This window comes from Eptatretus burgeri, chromosome 14 (genome assembly GCF_056783735.1).
Source record: "Eptatretus burgeri isolate ZD-2024b chromosome 14, Ebu_testis_v1, whole genome shotgun sequence".
Taxonomy (NCBI): Eukaryota; Metazoa; Chordata; class Myxini; order Myxiniformes; family Myxinidae; genus Eptatretus; species Eptatretus burgeri.
In genome coordinates this window covers 70,463,943-70,478,942 of record NC_140974.1, presented here as the reverse complement: position 1 = coordinate 70,478,942, position 15,000 = coordinate 70,463,943, and the positions used below count along the sequence as shown (strand labels likewise).

The 15,000-nt window shown below is 43.9% G+C and overlaps 2 protein-coding genes across 6 annotated transcripts in view; one reads left to right on the top strand and one right to left on the bottom strand.

Annotated features, from left to right (window-relative positions):
• LOC147013562 (transcription factor E2F3-like) overlaps positions 1-1,435 on the top strand; it is a 93,771-nt gene extending 92,336 nt beyond the window's left edge. For both annotated transcript variants that reach the window (XM_085855468.1, XM_085855467.1), the window contains exon 9: positions 600-1,435. In XM_085855468.1, the coding sequence (XP_085711594.1) occupies positions 600-647 (48 nt within the window). In that variant the 3' untranslated portion in view covers positions 648-1,435. The remainder of the gene's footprint in view (positions 1-599) is intronic.
• A 310-nt stretch (positions 1,436-1,745) lies between these two features.
• LOC147013561 (visinin-like protein 1) overlaps positions 1,746-15,000 on the bottom strand; it is a 32,415-nt gene continuing 19,160 nt past the window's right edge. For 3 of the 4 annotated variants that reach the window (XM_085855475.1, XM_085855473.1, XM_085855472.1), the window contains exons 3-4: positions 6,076-6,291; positions 1,746-3,340 (exon numbers count right to left, since the gene is read on the bottom strand). In XM_085855475.1, coding sequence (XP_085711601.1) covers positions 3,143-3,340; positions 6,076-6,291 — 414 coding nt within the window. In that variant the 3' untranslated portion in view covers positions 1,746-3,142. The remainder of the gene's footprint in view (positions 3,341-6,075; positions 6,292-15,000) is intronic. The other variant, XM_085855474.1, reaches the window with a different exon arrangement.

Sequence of the window (15,000 nt, the reverse complement as noted above, 5' to 3'; positions counted from 1 at the left end):
TTTGTTTACGAGTCTGCTCGGCATGATTCTTCCAAAAGCAACGCATTTTTTTATTTTATTTATTTATCACTATACAACACCGGTAATTGGGCAGGTGTGGACCAGTGTGACCACTCCTTGGCTTTTTCACAAGATCTTGGCTATTCGTTGTTCACCTTGGCGTCTTGGTTTTCTATAGGTTTTCTTGGCGTATAGGTTTTCTATTATCATCGCTTTTCTGAAACCTTGTGAATTCTTGGCTTTTTACATTGGCTCACCTTGGCATTTATGAAAATGAGGAGTGGTCACACTGATTGTGGACGGAGGTTTATTCGGAAAAAATTTCCAGCTCACTTCATCTTGTCGGCAAAAGATTCTGTTGAGCGATCTTTGTGACTCGACAATTGATTTTTGAAATCATCGAGACTTTGCCAAAAGGAGGAAGCGTGAATCATATCTGCTGTAATTTGTGCAACAACAGACATTTTAAAAAATTTTGTTAACCTTGTTTCGAGATATTCATGATAAGTATGATGTTTATGTAATTATGAAAAAAAAATATTGTTAAACTTGCATTGCTTTCTCCTGGTAATGAGTGTATTTATTTTGTTTTCATGAAGTTCACCACGGTGGTTCATGAGGTTGCAGGACCTCTCTTACCCTTGTGAACGTGTGATGCATCAAGTCAGGAAAGAGGGTCCGTACAAGCAACAGGTTTGGAAAACGATTTAATGGCGTGCTTGCTTTGTGCAAATGACACCATGGATGTAACACTTTTTATTGTGAACTCCGGTACAAACATGCACAACGTCTTTATACGATTGCCGTCGCTTCCACCCTGGAACTCCTGGTCGACAGAGTTTTTCACGAATCCACATAAGTAGTACAAGATTATCAATGTAGTTACAAGATGAGCAGAAAAGATAGAAAGCGTTACAGCACATGCAATGTATATATTTATTTATTTATTTTGTTTGATTTGTATTGCACTTCTGTTGATCCCGCCTCGTTCTGTGCATGCACTGGTGAACGCTTCAAGATAATAAAAAATAAATAATTACACAATTCCTTATCTCATCCTTTTAATCACAACCTTCTGCCATTTGTCGAACTTCTTTGCTCGTGAGGAAGTTAATGTGCAAGCTTGTATTCTCTAAAACAATGGCCTCAACTCTTTTCAACACAGCATTTTCCATTACGTTGCTCTTGGCATTCTTTTCAAGAAGCAAGGGAGTTGCACAACCTCTGATAATGTCTTTGTGATCCCTGCTGGTTTTTCATGATGGCGACTGTGCACAGCTTCTTCTTTTACCAAACGGTGCAGATGAATGTGAATGTGCAGAACACTGATCCTTTCTCTCTCTCCTCTCTCTCTCTCTCTCTCTCTCTCTCTCTCTCTCTCTCTCTCTCTCTCTCTCTCTCTCTCTCTCTCTCTCTCTCTCTCTCTCTCTGTCTCTGTCTCTGTCTCTGTCTCTGTCTCTGTCTCTGTCTCTGTCTCTGTCTCTGTCTCTGTCTCTGTCTCTGTCTCTGTCTCTGTCTCTGTCTCTGTCTCTCTCTCTCTCTCTCTCTCTCTCTCTCTCTCTCTCTCTCTCTCTCTCTCTCTCTCTCTCTCTCTCTCTCTCTCTCTCTCTCTCTCTCTCTCTCTCTCTCTCTCTCTCTCTCTCTCTCTCTCTCTCTCTCTCTCTCTCTCTCTCTCTCTCTCTCTCTCTCTCTCTCTCTCTCTCTCTCTCTCTCATGACCTCTCTCATGACCTCTCTCTCTCTCTCTCTCTCTCTCTCTCTCTCTCTCTCTCTCTCTCTCTCTCTCTCTCTCTCTCTCTCTCTCTCTCTCTCTCTCTCTCTCTCTCTCTCTCTCTCTCTCTCTCGCTCTCTCTCTCACACATATTTAAGCCTGGTTTCAAATGGTACAGGAATGTGCTGAACGCATACGTAAATTGAACAATCTTGAAATAAGTACATGCCACAAACCTTGGTGAAAGGGTCGCAAAATGCAGAGCATTGCATTACACGTCATCATTTAACAGCGACAAACCACTTCAAGCCTTTTCGAGATTTTCACCAAACTCGAGCATGGTTAATTGAAGAGGGCAGCGTCCAAGCTTATTTCAAACATTGACACTTCGGCCTCATGCGTTTTGCGTACACCCATACCCTCGTACGCCTTGTACAAAGTCAGACATTTGACACATTTCTCGGACTCCATAGACACAGTGGGATTTTTTTGTAATGTTGGGGTCTCACTGGGGGCAGACCGCCTGTGCATGCAAGATCGAAACAGGCGTTTCACAGAATGCACGGACACATCATACGTCACGGACATATTCAAACTGTACACGGTTTTTGTGATATTGCAGCAATAGTCTATCTGTGCAGTGAGGCAATCCTTTCAAGGAGACATTTATAATGAAGTCTATCGTACAAATGAACAGTGCAATGACTTTTTGAACAATGACAATATGTCCTTCCACGATGCTTTTGGATGAATGAGCTCATGGCGATGTTGTTTTTTTTAAAGACAGGTTTATACGCAATTCATATCCTTCTTAAAATTGTCGAAACTTCTTGTTAATCCGGAATATAATTTAGTTTTGCAATTTTTTTTTTAATTGTATACTTGCACTGGATAAATCGTTTGAGACACTGATTGTACATCTCTTTGTTTTTTGATATTTTGCAAAAAAAGTTCAATTGAAATTACAAGTTAAACAAAGCAAGTGGACCGGACAAGAGGGCAATCAAGGCATGTGACTACGCACACCTAATCTTACCTGGCATATCGAATGTATAAGAAAAATATCTTGTTGAAGGGCAGCAATGAAAAAACTTGGGATTACTCCTATTTACTGCTTGTTTTTATTTTATTTTAACAGCAAAGCACACTATTTTCTTTCTCACCTCCATGCTCTCTCTCTCTCTCTCTCTCTCTCTCTCTCTCTCTCTCTCTCTCTCTCTCTCTCTCTCTCTCTCTCTCTCTCTCTCTCTCTCTCTCTCTCGCTCTCTCTCCCTCCCTCTTCACACTATGCCTTGTGTAACTCCTGCAAAGTGTCTTGAACTCTTGCATACAAAACTTCTCCGTGATGGGTCTCACAGAGCTTGAGTGTGACATCAACCCCACAGCTCCCAAAACCTTTTGTTTATTTATTTGTTTGTTTTTGAACGACCAACTATTTTTGCATCTCACACTGAAGTAACAGCACAATGGAAGGGTCGCTCCGGGCAGCCTCCTTAAACTCCTCGAGCGATATGAGATCGTCATTGTTCTTGTCCATCTTGCCAAATATCTTATCGACGCGCTGCTCAGGCGTTAGGCCATCTTCGTTCATTTTCATCATTATCACTGTTCCCACCATCTTGTAGATTGCCTTTGGGAAGGTTGCATGGAGACAAAGAAAGATTGATAACCCTCGTGCATTAATAACCGCACCTTTTGCACATGTTTGAGTTGTCTTTTGTGCCAGTTTTATTTTTTTTCCTCGATGGATTTTTTTAACACAATTTATTTTTAAAATCGACTGCCACATTTCTGAAATTTCTGCCTCAGCTGCATTTCCCTGATATAGCACAAAAAAGTTTAGAACAATAAATTGTCATTTCTTGGGGGTCAAGAGGTTACATTTGAAAAAGTCACAAAGTCCAAACTTCAATCTTTAGTGCAGGTTTTGATGGGCCCAATGTCCTGGATTGAGGTTCCTTGTAAGGGAAATCTTACTTAATATATATATATATATATATATATATATATATATATATATATATATATATATATATATATATATACATTCTACTCATTTTTACCTCTGCCATCTTATGTATTCACCCATGTTTGTTTGTCTGTCTGTCTATGAGCAGGATATCTCAAAAAGTTTAGGATGGTTTTGGACGAAACTTTGTGGATCTGCCCAAATCCATCCTGTGACAAGGATGAATTGATGAGATTTTGCTGAAGATCGGATCTGCATAGGAGAATTTTTGAAGTGATTCTTCACCAGTAAGTGATGGGGGCAAAAACTATATATAGCACGATATCTCAAAAAGTTGTGCACGGATTATGACAAAACCTGGTGGATGCGTTGAGTAGGTAACAAGAACAAGCCAATTAGATTTTGGTTCAAATGTTCTTTCATCACATCCTTGAAACTACGCTTTGGACCACCTTGATGTCATTTGCTATCTTTGATCTGTCCATAAAAACATTTGCTTTGGCAGACGAGTATCTGGCATACGAACAACATGTCCAGTCCAGCGTAGCTACGCATTCATCAGCATTGCCGCTATACTAGACAACCTGGCTTGCTACAGCACTTCATAGCTGCTGCCATGAGATGCGCATGATTAAGCGCAGACACCGCTGATGGAAAGCCTCCAACTGTTTTATGTATGTTATCCAGGTCTCTGACTCATAGAGCTCTGGGGTGAGGATAACTGCCCGGTACACTTGGATTTTAGTGCGAAGACGGATGCCTCTAACTCTCCACACTCTGATACTCAGCAGACCAAAGGCTTTTGAAGCTTTGTAAATACGGTTGGCGACGTCTGAATCCAGGTTGACATCATCTAGGAGAACGCTGCCGAGGTCGGTGAACTGACTGACTTGCTTAAGTTCTATACCCTCAATTCGTTATTCTTGGAACTAGTGGCATTTGCTCAGGTGCTGCTTGCATCATGACTTCAGTTTTCCTAAGGCTGATAGTCAGTCCAAACTTAGTAGTAGCAGCAGCAGCAGCAGCAGCAAATTTGTCACATGTTTTGCAGGCTCTCGGCTTTCCATAAGTTTCCATTCTATAATCTGCGAACAGGATTTCCATAAGTATCTCTGAGCTGACCTTGGTAGGTGCATGAAACCTTCGCAGATTAACCAGCCGGCCACTGGTTTTATCCTGGATGCGGATTCTGTCTGTAAGTTCCTTTGTGGCATCGGCTAAAACGGCTGCAAAGAAGATGCTGAACAGTGAGGGTGCAAGCACACAGCCTTGCTTCACACCATTTCCCTCTGTGAATGGTTCAGATGTGTCTCCATTGTTACACACAGTGGCTTGCATATCATCACGAAAGCTGCGGATAATTCTCATGAAGTGTGGTGGACAGCCACACTTCTTGAGAATCATCAAGAGTGCTTCCCTGTTCACTGTATCAAATGCTTTGGTAAGGTCGAAAAACATGGCACCCAGGTTCCTGTGCTGTTCCCGACATTTCTCTTGAGCTTGTCAGGCTACAACAATCGTATCTATTGTTCCACGACCGCCACGGAATCCACACTGTGCTTCACACACCACCCTACAGGCAATACCTTTAGTGAGTCGATTAAGCAAGACCCGAGCAAGTATTTTGCCAGCTGTGGATAAAGGGGAAATGCCACGATAGTTTCCACATTGGGCTTTGTTCTCCTTTCTCTTGTATATAGGAACTACAGTAGCATCTCTGAAATCCTGTGCCATTTGGACCTCAGTCCATATCGACTGGTAAACATGTAACAATGCATTAATGAGTTCCTGGTTACCACTCTTATAGACTTCAGCCGGCTGGCCAATTTGCACCTGGTGCTTTCCCACTGGTGCATTGGTTTATGGCCTTTTTCACTTCAACTGTGCTTGGTGGTTTTTCAAGTGACTCGTCTATTTATTGATGTGCTTTTGTGCTTTTACAAAATGGACTTTTTGTGATGGACAAAATATTGATGTGCTTTTAACCTCACATTCAAAATTTTTTTTTTTAACTGACGCAAAAAGTGATCCAGGTACAAAATATATGTTGGAGCAACTTTGAAACATCATCAAGAGCTTGAGACGAACCCAATGTCTGGCACACAATGATATTATTTATTTATTAATTTATCATCATCATTCAATGGCCTTGTAAAAGATTTTGCATTTGAGCTTCAAATGTGGTGGCTTTTGTAAAATTTGGTAATTGGTGTGAAGTCTCTGTCGCCCCTCTCCCACAAGACACCATTTTTTTTTTTTTTTTAAGAGGTGACAATGTTTCAGATTTTTAAATTCCTTATGCAATTGAACACTGTTAAATACAAAGCGCAAGGCTTCTCATGCAAGTTATGAACTCAAATCCATTTTTATTCCACTTACTGCAGTCCTCGTCATACCTCAATAATCTCCAGCATCTCCACGCGGGAAATGTATCCGTCACCATCCAAATCGTACATGTTGAAAGCCCAGTTCAGCTTCTGCTCAAAGTTTCCACGAGAGGTCACGGACAGCGCACAGATGAACTCCCTGAAGTCGATGGTGCCGTCACCGTTCTTGTCAAACGTTCGGAAAGCGTGCTCAGCGAACTTTGAAGCATCACCATACGGAAAGAACTGAAAGTGAGTGAATAGAACACATGTTGGTAAAACTGGCAGGTGAGCAACCCGGCACGTCTGCATAAAAAAACATCACCGGAATGCTTTGGTTGAGGTTTCATTTTTCTGTGATCGATTTTCTTCGGATTTTCTCCTGCGAATGGCTTTTAATCTCTGCAAGACGATGCCGTGGTCGAAGCATGTCCGACTAATTACTAAGTGCCTCGAGGCTTAAGAGGGTAAGGGATGCACACATTTGGTGTAAGAGGATAATCCAAGTCAGTGAACTTTGGTTCTCTCTTCGATATCCTCAAAAACTCCAGCAGGAAAGGGTTCCCGTTCCAACATTGCATGATAAATACAATCAAATAACTGACCAAATACAGCATTGGAGTATCAGGAGGAACCCAAGCAGACAAATGTGGAGTCATCAGGAGGAACCTGGAGAGGATTTGGGTTTTGGCTGCTACTCCTCGACCCTCAAACCCATCCCGGCGCAGCCAGGTGAACCTTCCAAAAACTATTTGCAAGAATTCACTTCTATGCAGACAGATGTATAAAGAAAGAGAGAAATAGAGAATAAAAGAGATGAATGAAAAGAAAAATGCTGGTCCTCTTCAAAGAGGAAGTCCAGAGAGAGTTACACGAGGATGGAGCAATAGAATGAATATGAAAGAAAGCCTTGTCATGGTGGGAGGAACTCATGAAGGGAGGAAAATGAGACAGAGTGGAGGAATGAGGAGGTACAAGAGGTGATTAAAAGGAAGAAGATGACATAGTTTTAGAATGGAAAACTATAGGAGATGAAGCTACAGGAAGTACAGTTACAGGAGAAGAACTACAACAGCACTCGGTGGAGCACATACCTCCACGAGGCCAAACGGTTTATGTTTCATATCCCACTGATCGGCCGGATCTGCATCCCAACCTTAACCAAAATCGAACTGGCTTGTTCTTGTGACCTACCAAACGTGTCCGCCAAGTTTCGTCGGAATCAGTCCGTGAATTTTTGAGATATCCTGCTCACAGACAGACAAACAGGGATGGAAAGACAACCTCCGTCCACCTTCGGTGGTGGAGGTAATGAAATGACACTGCAAAATCTCCCTGGAAGAAGTGTTTCGCAATTTTGATGATCTTGCTAGTCAGGCAGAGACAACAAAATCTAAGTAATAAAGGGAAGCTGTGGATCCAGCAGCGGTTTCTGTGGCATGAAGGCCTCAGTTTTAGAAATTCCGGTTTGCATAAGCTTTGTACATGACATCATACAAAGCAGGTTTTTACTGCCATGGCTGAATCAGCTCATCCTCAAGCTCACCATCCTCTGTATCTCTTTGCTGATGACCCCACCCTCTGCCGTGCCATCTGTCATCCCTCGGATCGGCAAGCAGCAGCCTCTTCACTCTGCAGATCTGGATAAAATCACAAACTGATCCAACACTTGGAACATGTCTTTCAACTCTGACAAATCTCACAGTCTCACTATGTCTCTCTGAAAGGACCATTTAGAACCCCCCTCTCCCCCCATCTACTGTCTCAACAATCCTCTTCAAGAAGTCCTTTCGTTCAAGCTTCTGGGTCTCACTATCTGCCATTATCCAAGATGGCCTCCAAAGCCAGTCGCCGACTGAGAATCCTCCGTCATGCAAAGTCCTTCCTTGGTACACCTGAGTTCCTGACCACATACAAAGTTTTCATCCGCAGCCTGATGGAGTAATGCTCTCCCCTCTGGGCTGGTGCTCCCACCTCTCACCTTTCTCGGCTTCATGCTGTGGAAGCCAAGGCATTTAGGATCGTTGGTATCTCCCACGGTGAGGCTGAGTCTTTGGGTCTGTCGGTCTCTCATCATAAGGCAGGTCGGTGGTCTTTCTATCTTCTACCATCTCCTCTCTGGCCTCGCCCCCCCTGCTCTGTCTGCGATCTGTCCCCTTCCCCCCCCCACCCCCATATTTCCGCAGGGCGCTCAAGGTCCGCCAGCAACCCCCTTCTGGTAAAACTACCAAAATCAAGAATCACTGCTCACCTTCACTCCTTTCATTCCTCTTTTTCCACACCTTTGGAATAAACTCGCACGCTCTCTTCAATGCCACTCTTCCCTCCAGGTCTTCAAAACAGCTGTTCACCACCACCTCTTCTCTTCCCCCATCCAAAACCACGATCTTTTCTACCCCCGTTAATCCACCCCAAACCCATCTCCTTCAAATTCCCTGCCTTCCTTCCTGAAAGTCCCTGTGGCGTTTACGTGTTCCCCACCCCATCCCTCTCCCTTTCACAGATCTAATGTCTCTGTTCCCCACTGTTTTGTGCTTCCCTCTCTCCCGCCCCTTTTGTCGCCTGCTCCCTTTGTTGTACGTTCTGTGTGTTAGCTCTTATACGAGCCTCGACATTGTATATAAAAACTAATCAGTTCGGAAGTTCACAACCAGCCAGCCGTTCACACCGACCAATTTTCTCTGACAAGATGGTCCAGTTACGTCGCGTTGGAAGAAATCGGTCCGTGTTGCCTCTGCCTCACACATGCTGACTCACAATCGCCTCCACTCTTCCTTCGGGAATGAACGGGCGAGGAAGGAAGTCAGATGAAGAGGACTATTTAGACTACCACACCTCCGCACCATAGCCCATCCCATTGTCTTACCATACCTGAGTGTCATATGCACAAATACTGTACCGCATCTTTTTGTGATCTTTGACCGAAACCTCAACACATAAACTTTAAACATATACTGATATATTACAGTAGATTCTTACATTACTATCTCAAAAACTTACGGACTGATTCGGACGAGACTTGCTGAACGGGTTTGGTGTGCGACTGATTCGATTTGGGTGAAGATGTTGATCCTCGAATTTTTTTTAAGTGATTCTTCACTATATTTGCTCTTTACCTCTTCGGATTCCTTCTGATGACTCCAATGCCATGTTTGGTCTTCCTTTCGATTATGTTCGTACGATATCCTGATGATGTGTGGACTGTGCTTCCACGCTCAGACCTCCGCTACCTTGTACCTGTTACTGCATTTGAGCCCTGGGGACGAACTGCTGAAATCTATCTGTCCGGGTTCTTCTGCAACGAAACGACTGAATTCTGAATAATATCCACAATATGCATTGTAAATATCCACAATATGCAACACCAAGTCGTCCCAAGGATCTCTGTTTATGTGTCATTTAATCTCCTTTATGGAGGGGTAGACACTTTGTCAAGACGAGTGTCGTTCTACATCTGCGGACAATTCGAATGATAGGTTATTTTTTTCTTCTATCAATTGAAAGATTAGTGAATCAGCGTGGGAAGCAAAGGTGTGTTCACCACCGTGGGAAGCACTGTAAAGATGACGTCTGGGGTGAAGCCCTTTGTTGAAGCGAGAGGGACCTTGCTCCGATGAAGTGCACAAACAGACCTCTTGCTCCAGTCCAAGACCCGGCAACGTTTTCGTTATTTTCAGCACGCAAGGCACATATGATTAAGAGGAAAACATTTTCACCCTCAGTAATGATATATATTTACAAATGTACAAATCAATGTGAACGTCAGCGTGTCTGACTTGCAAGTATGTCGTTTGTAGAAACGTTCGTCCGCCCCTCATATTGTTACCTGCCATGTGCTACTGGAGCACACAAGTGAGACGATGATTAATGGTTGCCATTTCACGAATACGTGCGTGATCCTTTCCAGTTTCCTTTATAAGCATTAAAGGCATCAGGTTCATCCATTTGAGTGTGCAGTTAAAATTGCTACTTTAATCACTGTCTGTGTCAGCTCCGATTGTGTGAACACAGAGGTCTGACGGTCCATCCAGTGGAAATGTGAGTCGTAACAGAATTGCTTAGCCGGGAGGTTCATCGGTTTGCTCTCTCGATTGCTGAAGGCTTGCAGGCGATTCCTGATCGTCCATCAGCACCAACGTGCAAAGCGGGTTGCGTAGGTCTCAGTACACATTAAACTGACACGCATTCTTCTTCTTCTTCATCACTAGCGGTGACCCAATAATTTAGCAAATAGGGAACGTTTATGGGCCAAGTTGTTCACGCACCGGACGGCCGGGTCTGACTTTCAACTGAAGTTGATTTGGCCAGGAATTTGTAGTTCCGGCGATAACTCGCGTACTCTTCATGGAACACATTGTGGGATCTTGAATGTCCATCGACGACCAGTGCTGCGAGATGGGTCGATCCTACGCTTCATGTCCCTGTGAAGGAGGGCACATGCCATTGATGCCTGGTCACGCATGCGAAACACGAGTGACGGACACTTTGTCGCTGCGGAGAGATTCGAACCCAGACGAGACTGCTAAAAGGTGATTGTGCACACCTCGAAGATTTCCTGCCAAGCCTGTAAACGTATTACTCAACTTGGCAAAACAACTACTGAATCTTCATTTTGGCCGATTGCAATGTAAACTCGTTTGGGACGCAAAACCACCCCGGGTCCAGTGAGTCGAATGCTGACACCAGTCCCTTCCCCAATGACCCTTACAGGACAAACCAGTGAGAACATTTCCTTGTGATAGGAATATACCGATGGAAGGTGGCTTGATATTTAACGCTGATGAAACTATCGTTTTAATGTCTCCGGATTAATGGAGTTGGCTACCCGATACCGTAAATACTCTGAAAAATAACTCGGACTTTTACATTAAAGATGAAAGCGATTATGAAAGCGACAAAACAGTGGGGAAGATGAAAAGATGAAAGCGACAAATCACATGGAATGAACGGATCCAATGCTGACGTCCGCCTCGTCTGCAAGTTCTCTGATCGCGATTCGACGATCCTGCATCAGCAGGGTCCTCACTTGGTCAATGACGATCTCATTTCCTACCAGAACGTGCTTCACTTTCCACTGATGTGCGACCATTTTTGAAGCGGTTGTACCACTCTTTTATCTGTGTGGTGCCCATTGCTTCGTTCCCGAAGGCCTGTTGCATCTTGCGGATCGTTTCCACTTGGGAATCGCCAAGCTTTACACAAAATTTGATGCAGTAGCGTTGTTCAAGTTTTTCCGTCATTTTGTCAAAAACGAAAATCCGACGGCGCTCACTTACACTTCCTCACTCATCGGCGGTCTGTCGGCGACTGACAGCTTCTGCAGGCGGGAAAATATTCACGCATACCAATTAGGATCGCCTACATACGTGCACCAAACCACGCCTCCCTAGCTTCATTTGTTTACGCACGAAAAATTAAGGTTGGATACTTTTTGAACACACCTCATATATATATATATATATATATATATATATATATATATATATATATATATATATATATATATATATATATATATATATATATATATATATATATATATGTATTAGCGCAGTGTGCTTACACATTATGTAACCGTATTTGCCCATTGTCTCAGGTCACTCACCTGCATTTGATTTTTCATTTATTTCTTTCATTTACTTATATTTTCATTTACGAATGCTTTCTCATGGTTCTGTGCTTTTTATCTGGTGTATCGGTTTTGATGTCCATCGGCACACAAAATCTTAGCTTTCTGCGTCACCCGGAAGGCACCGATCTTGAATGTCCGTCAGTGGTTGAGTGTTTAGAAAGAGCTTTATATAGTAGATAAGGCCCAACCACATCTCTCACCTGTAATTGAAGGGAACAAACCAATCAGTTATCTCCATCTGTGGCTTGGACTTTTGTAATGAGTAACTCCACTACCTTTATCGCCAAAGAAAGGTGCATCAAGCAACCAAGAAAATCTACACAAGGTTTCAAACCGTACCCTTTGCTGTTTGAAACCTTACCTGAGTTCCTCCATGGCTGCAGACACTTACAAGTAGCACATGCATGGTAATCCCCATGCTACATGCTGGCATCAGCTGCCGGACAGGTTTCATCGCTTATTGGTGAGTAGTCAGTGACAGTTGACAAAAACGCCCACCACTGAGCCTCACAAACATCTACCACATGCAATGCCGATCGCAGTCAACATATAAGCATCAAAGGCCCAATCGCATCTCTCACCTGTAATTGGAGGTAACAACCAATTGGCTCTCACCGAATAAATTATCCCCATCTGCAGGTAGAACCTTTTTTTTGGTATAGATAGTTGAGGTTTGTGGACGAGCTAATACATTGAATGGATCAGGACATTACCGACAATAACAGGACGCAAAGCACACATGGGTGGGATGGACAAGATGAACACAGATTGTGCATTGGGTGGACAAGATGGATGCAGAAAGAAGCTCTAAAGAGGGAAAAATGCAAAATTGGAAAGAGGAGGGACTTGGGTATGGTTAACGAGGGTAGAAAAGATCATGATTTTGGATTGGGACGATTTGAGATGGTGGTGAACAGCTGTCTTGAAGACCTGGAAGGAAAAGTGAGATTGAATAGGATGTGGAAGTTGATTCCACAGGCGGGAAAAGAGAGGCACGAATGAGTGGAGGTGAGCAGTGATCCTTGATTTAGGTAGTTTCACCAGAAGTGGGTTGATGGTGAACCGTGTGTGCGCTGCAGAAACCTGGAGGGGAGGAGGGGTGACAAAGCATGGAATAAGCAGAGGGTGCAAGACTATAAAGGTGGTGGTAGAAGACAGAGAGACCACTGATCTGTCTGTGATGGTGAAGCGATAGGTCCATTGAATTAGTTTTAGCCCAGGAGATTCCAATGATCTTGAAGGCCTTGGTTTCCATGGCGTCAAGCTGAGCAAGATGTGAGGCACGGGAGATAGCACAGAGGGGAGAGCAGTACTCCATCAAGCTGCGGATGAAGGCCTTGAAGGTGGATAGGTGTTCAGATGTGCCAAGGAAGGACTTTGTATGACGGAGGATTCCCAGTCGACGGCTGGGTTTTGAGGGAAACTTTGAAATGTGGTTCGCCCAAGAAAGATCATGGCTGATGGTGAGACCCAGGAGTTTGAGTGACTGATCTTCCTCAAGAGGATTGTTAAGAATGTAGACAGGAGGGTTTGCCAGACGTTCCTTTCGGAGAGAGCTAGTGAGAGTGTGAGATTTGTCAGGATCGAAAGACATATTCCAAATGCTTGACCATCTTGTGATTTTTGTCAAGGTCTGAAGAGAGGGAAGAGGCTGCTGCCTGCTTGTCTGAAGGGTGGGGGATGTCACGGCAGAGAGTGAAGATATCAAATATATAAAGTGGATTTTTCAGAGTCAGAGAGATCATTGATGAAAATCAGGAATGTGACTGGGCACAGAACACTGCTTTGGGGTACTCCAGTCTTGACAGGGAGAGGAAATTAAAGGATTTCTTGTGAATGCTGTCGGATCCCGCTATTCACAGGGGATACATTCCTGAAAACTGCCGCCAATGTTTGGGTCTGTGAATGTTGGGGCATTGCTTTTTTAAAAAAAAAAACGCATGGTCTCGGCTCGTGGAAGAGGGATTACACAGAGCAAATCAGGACACAACATAACAAAGGGAACAACAGGAGAAAGAGAAAACAACAACAGCAGGGTGGAGGGAGAAAGTAATGGGAGACGAACAAACAAGGGATGCAGGTAACGATGAGTTATAAGAGAGAACGCAAAGGGTGGACAATGTGGATACATCAGCAAAATTGTGTTTGACCAGTTTGTGATTTTTGTCAAGATGTGAGGAGAGGGAGGAGGCTGGTGCCTGTCAGTCAGAAGGATGAGAGATGTCACAGCAAAGAGTGGAGTCATCAGCAAAGAGATAAAGAGGATTTTCCAGAGAGTCAGTGTGGTCATTGATGAAGATTAGGAATAATATGGGGCCTAGAACACTGCTTTGGGGGTACTCCAGCCTTGACAGGGAGAGGAGATGAAAGGGTTCCAGGGGGAGCCACACATGGTGTACGAGAGTGGAGGAAGTCAGCAATCCACGAGTGGAGTTGGCCTCGGATTCGATAGTCAGACAGTTTGGAGAGCAAGGCAGGATGCCAGACTGTATCAAAAGCACTAGATGTGTCCAGAGAGACAGGCCTGATCTCATGTCTGACATTGAGGGTATCCATCCATTGTTGAGTGAGTAGAAGCAGCATGTCCAAGGTGGAGCAATCTGGTCTGAATCCAAATTGATCAGCGATGAGGTTGTTGGAAAAAAGGAAAGATTTCATATCAACTGTGATGATGGATTCCATGACCTTACTGATGATTGGAAGTAAGCTGATAAGTCTAGTTGAGGGGATCAGTTTTTCACCTTTTTCATGTAGTGCAGTGATGTTGGTGGATTTCCCAGCAGATGGAAGATGACCTTGCATAAGTGACAGGGTGAAAAGGGCAGATAGAGGATGTGCAGGAGCATCAGAGCAGGTTTTTTGGCCAGGTGAGTTGATGCCGTCTGGTCCAGTGGCAGATTCAGAGTCGAGGGTTGAAGGAACCTTCTCATGTGCAAAGGATAAAATTCAGGTGCAGTTTGGTATGACTGGGTAGGGTGGGTACAGAGAGCAAGAAGTTGGGGACACCATATTTGGAAGCAAAAACAGAATTGAGGGATTCAGCCTTTTTACGAGCGGAGTCTGCTCTTGTGCCATTTGTGGAGAGGGAAGGGATGGTAGTGGAGCATACACTAGAGATAGATTTTACAAGTTGCCACCAGATGACTTTATGATGACTATAATTAATAACTCCTCTGCCCTTCTCACTAAGGAAAGGGGCATAAAGTAACCCAGAATAGCTATACTTTTATGGTTGGGATGGGGGGGGGGAGGATTGGGAGGGTATGGGGTGAAATTTATTTGGCACGCATGTCCTGGCACTGGGAACCATGAGCACTTGCACA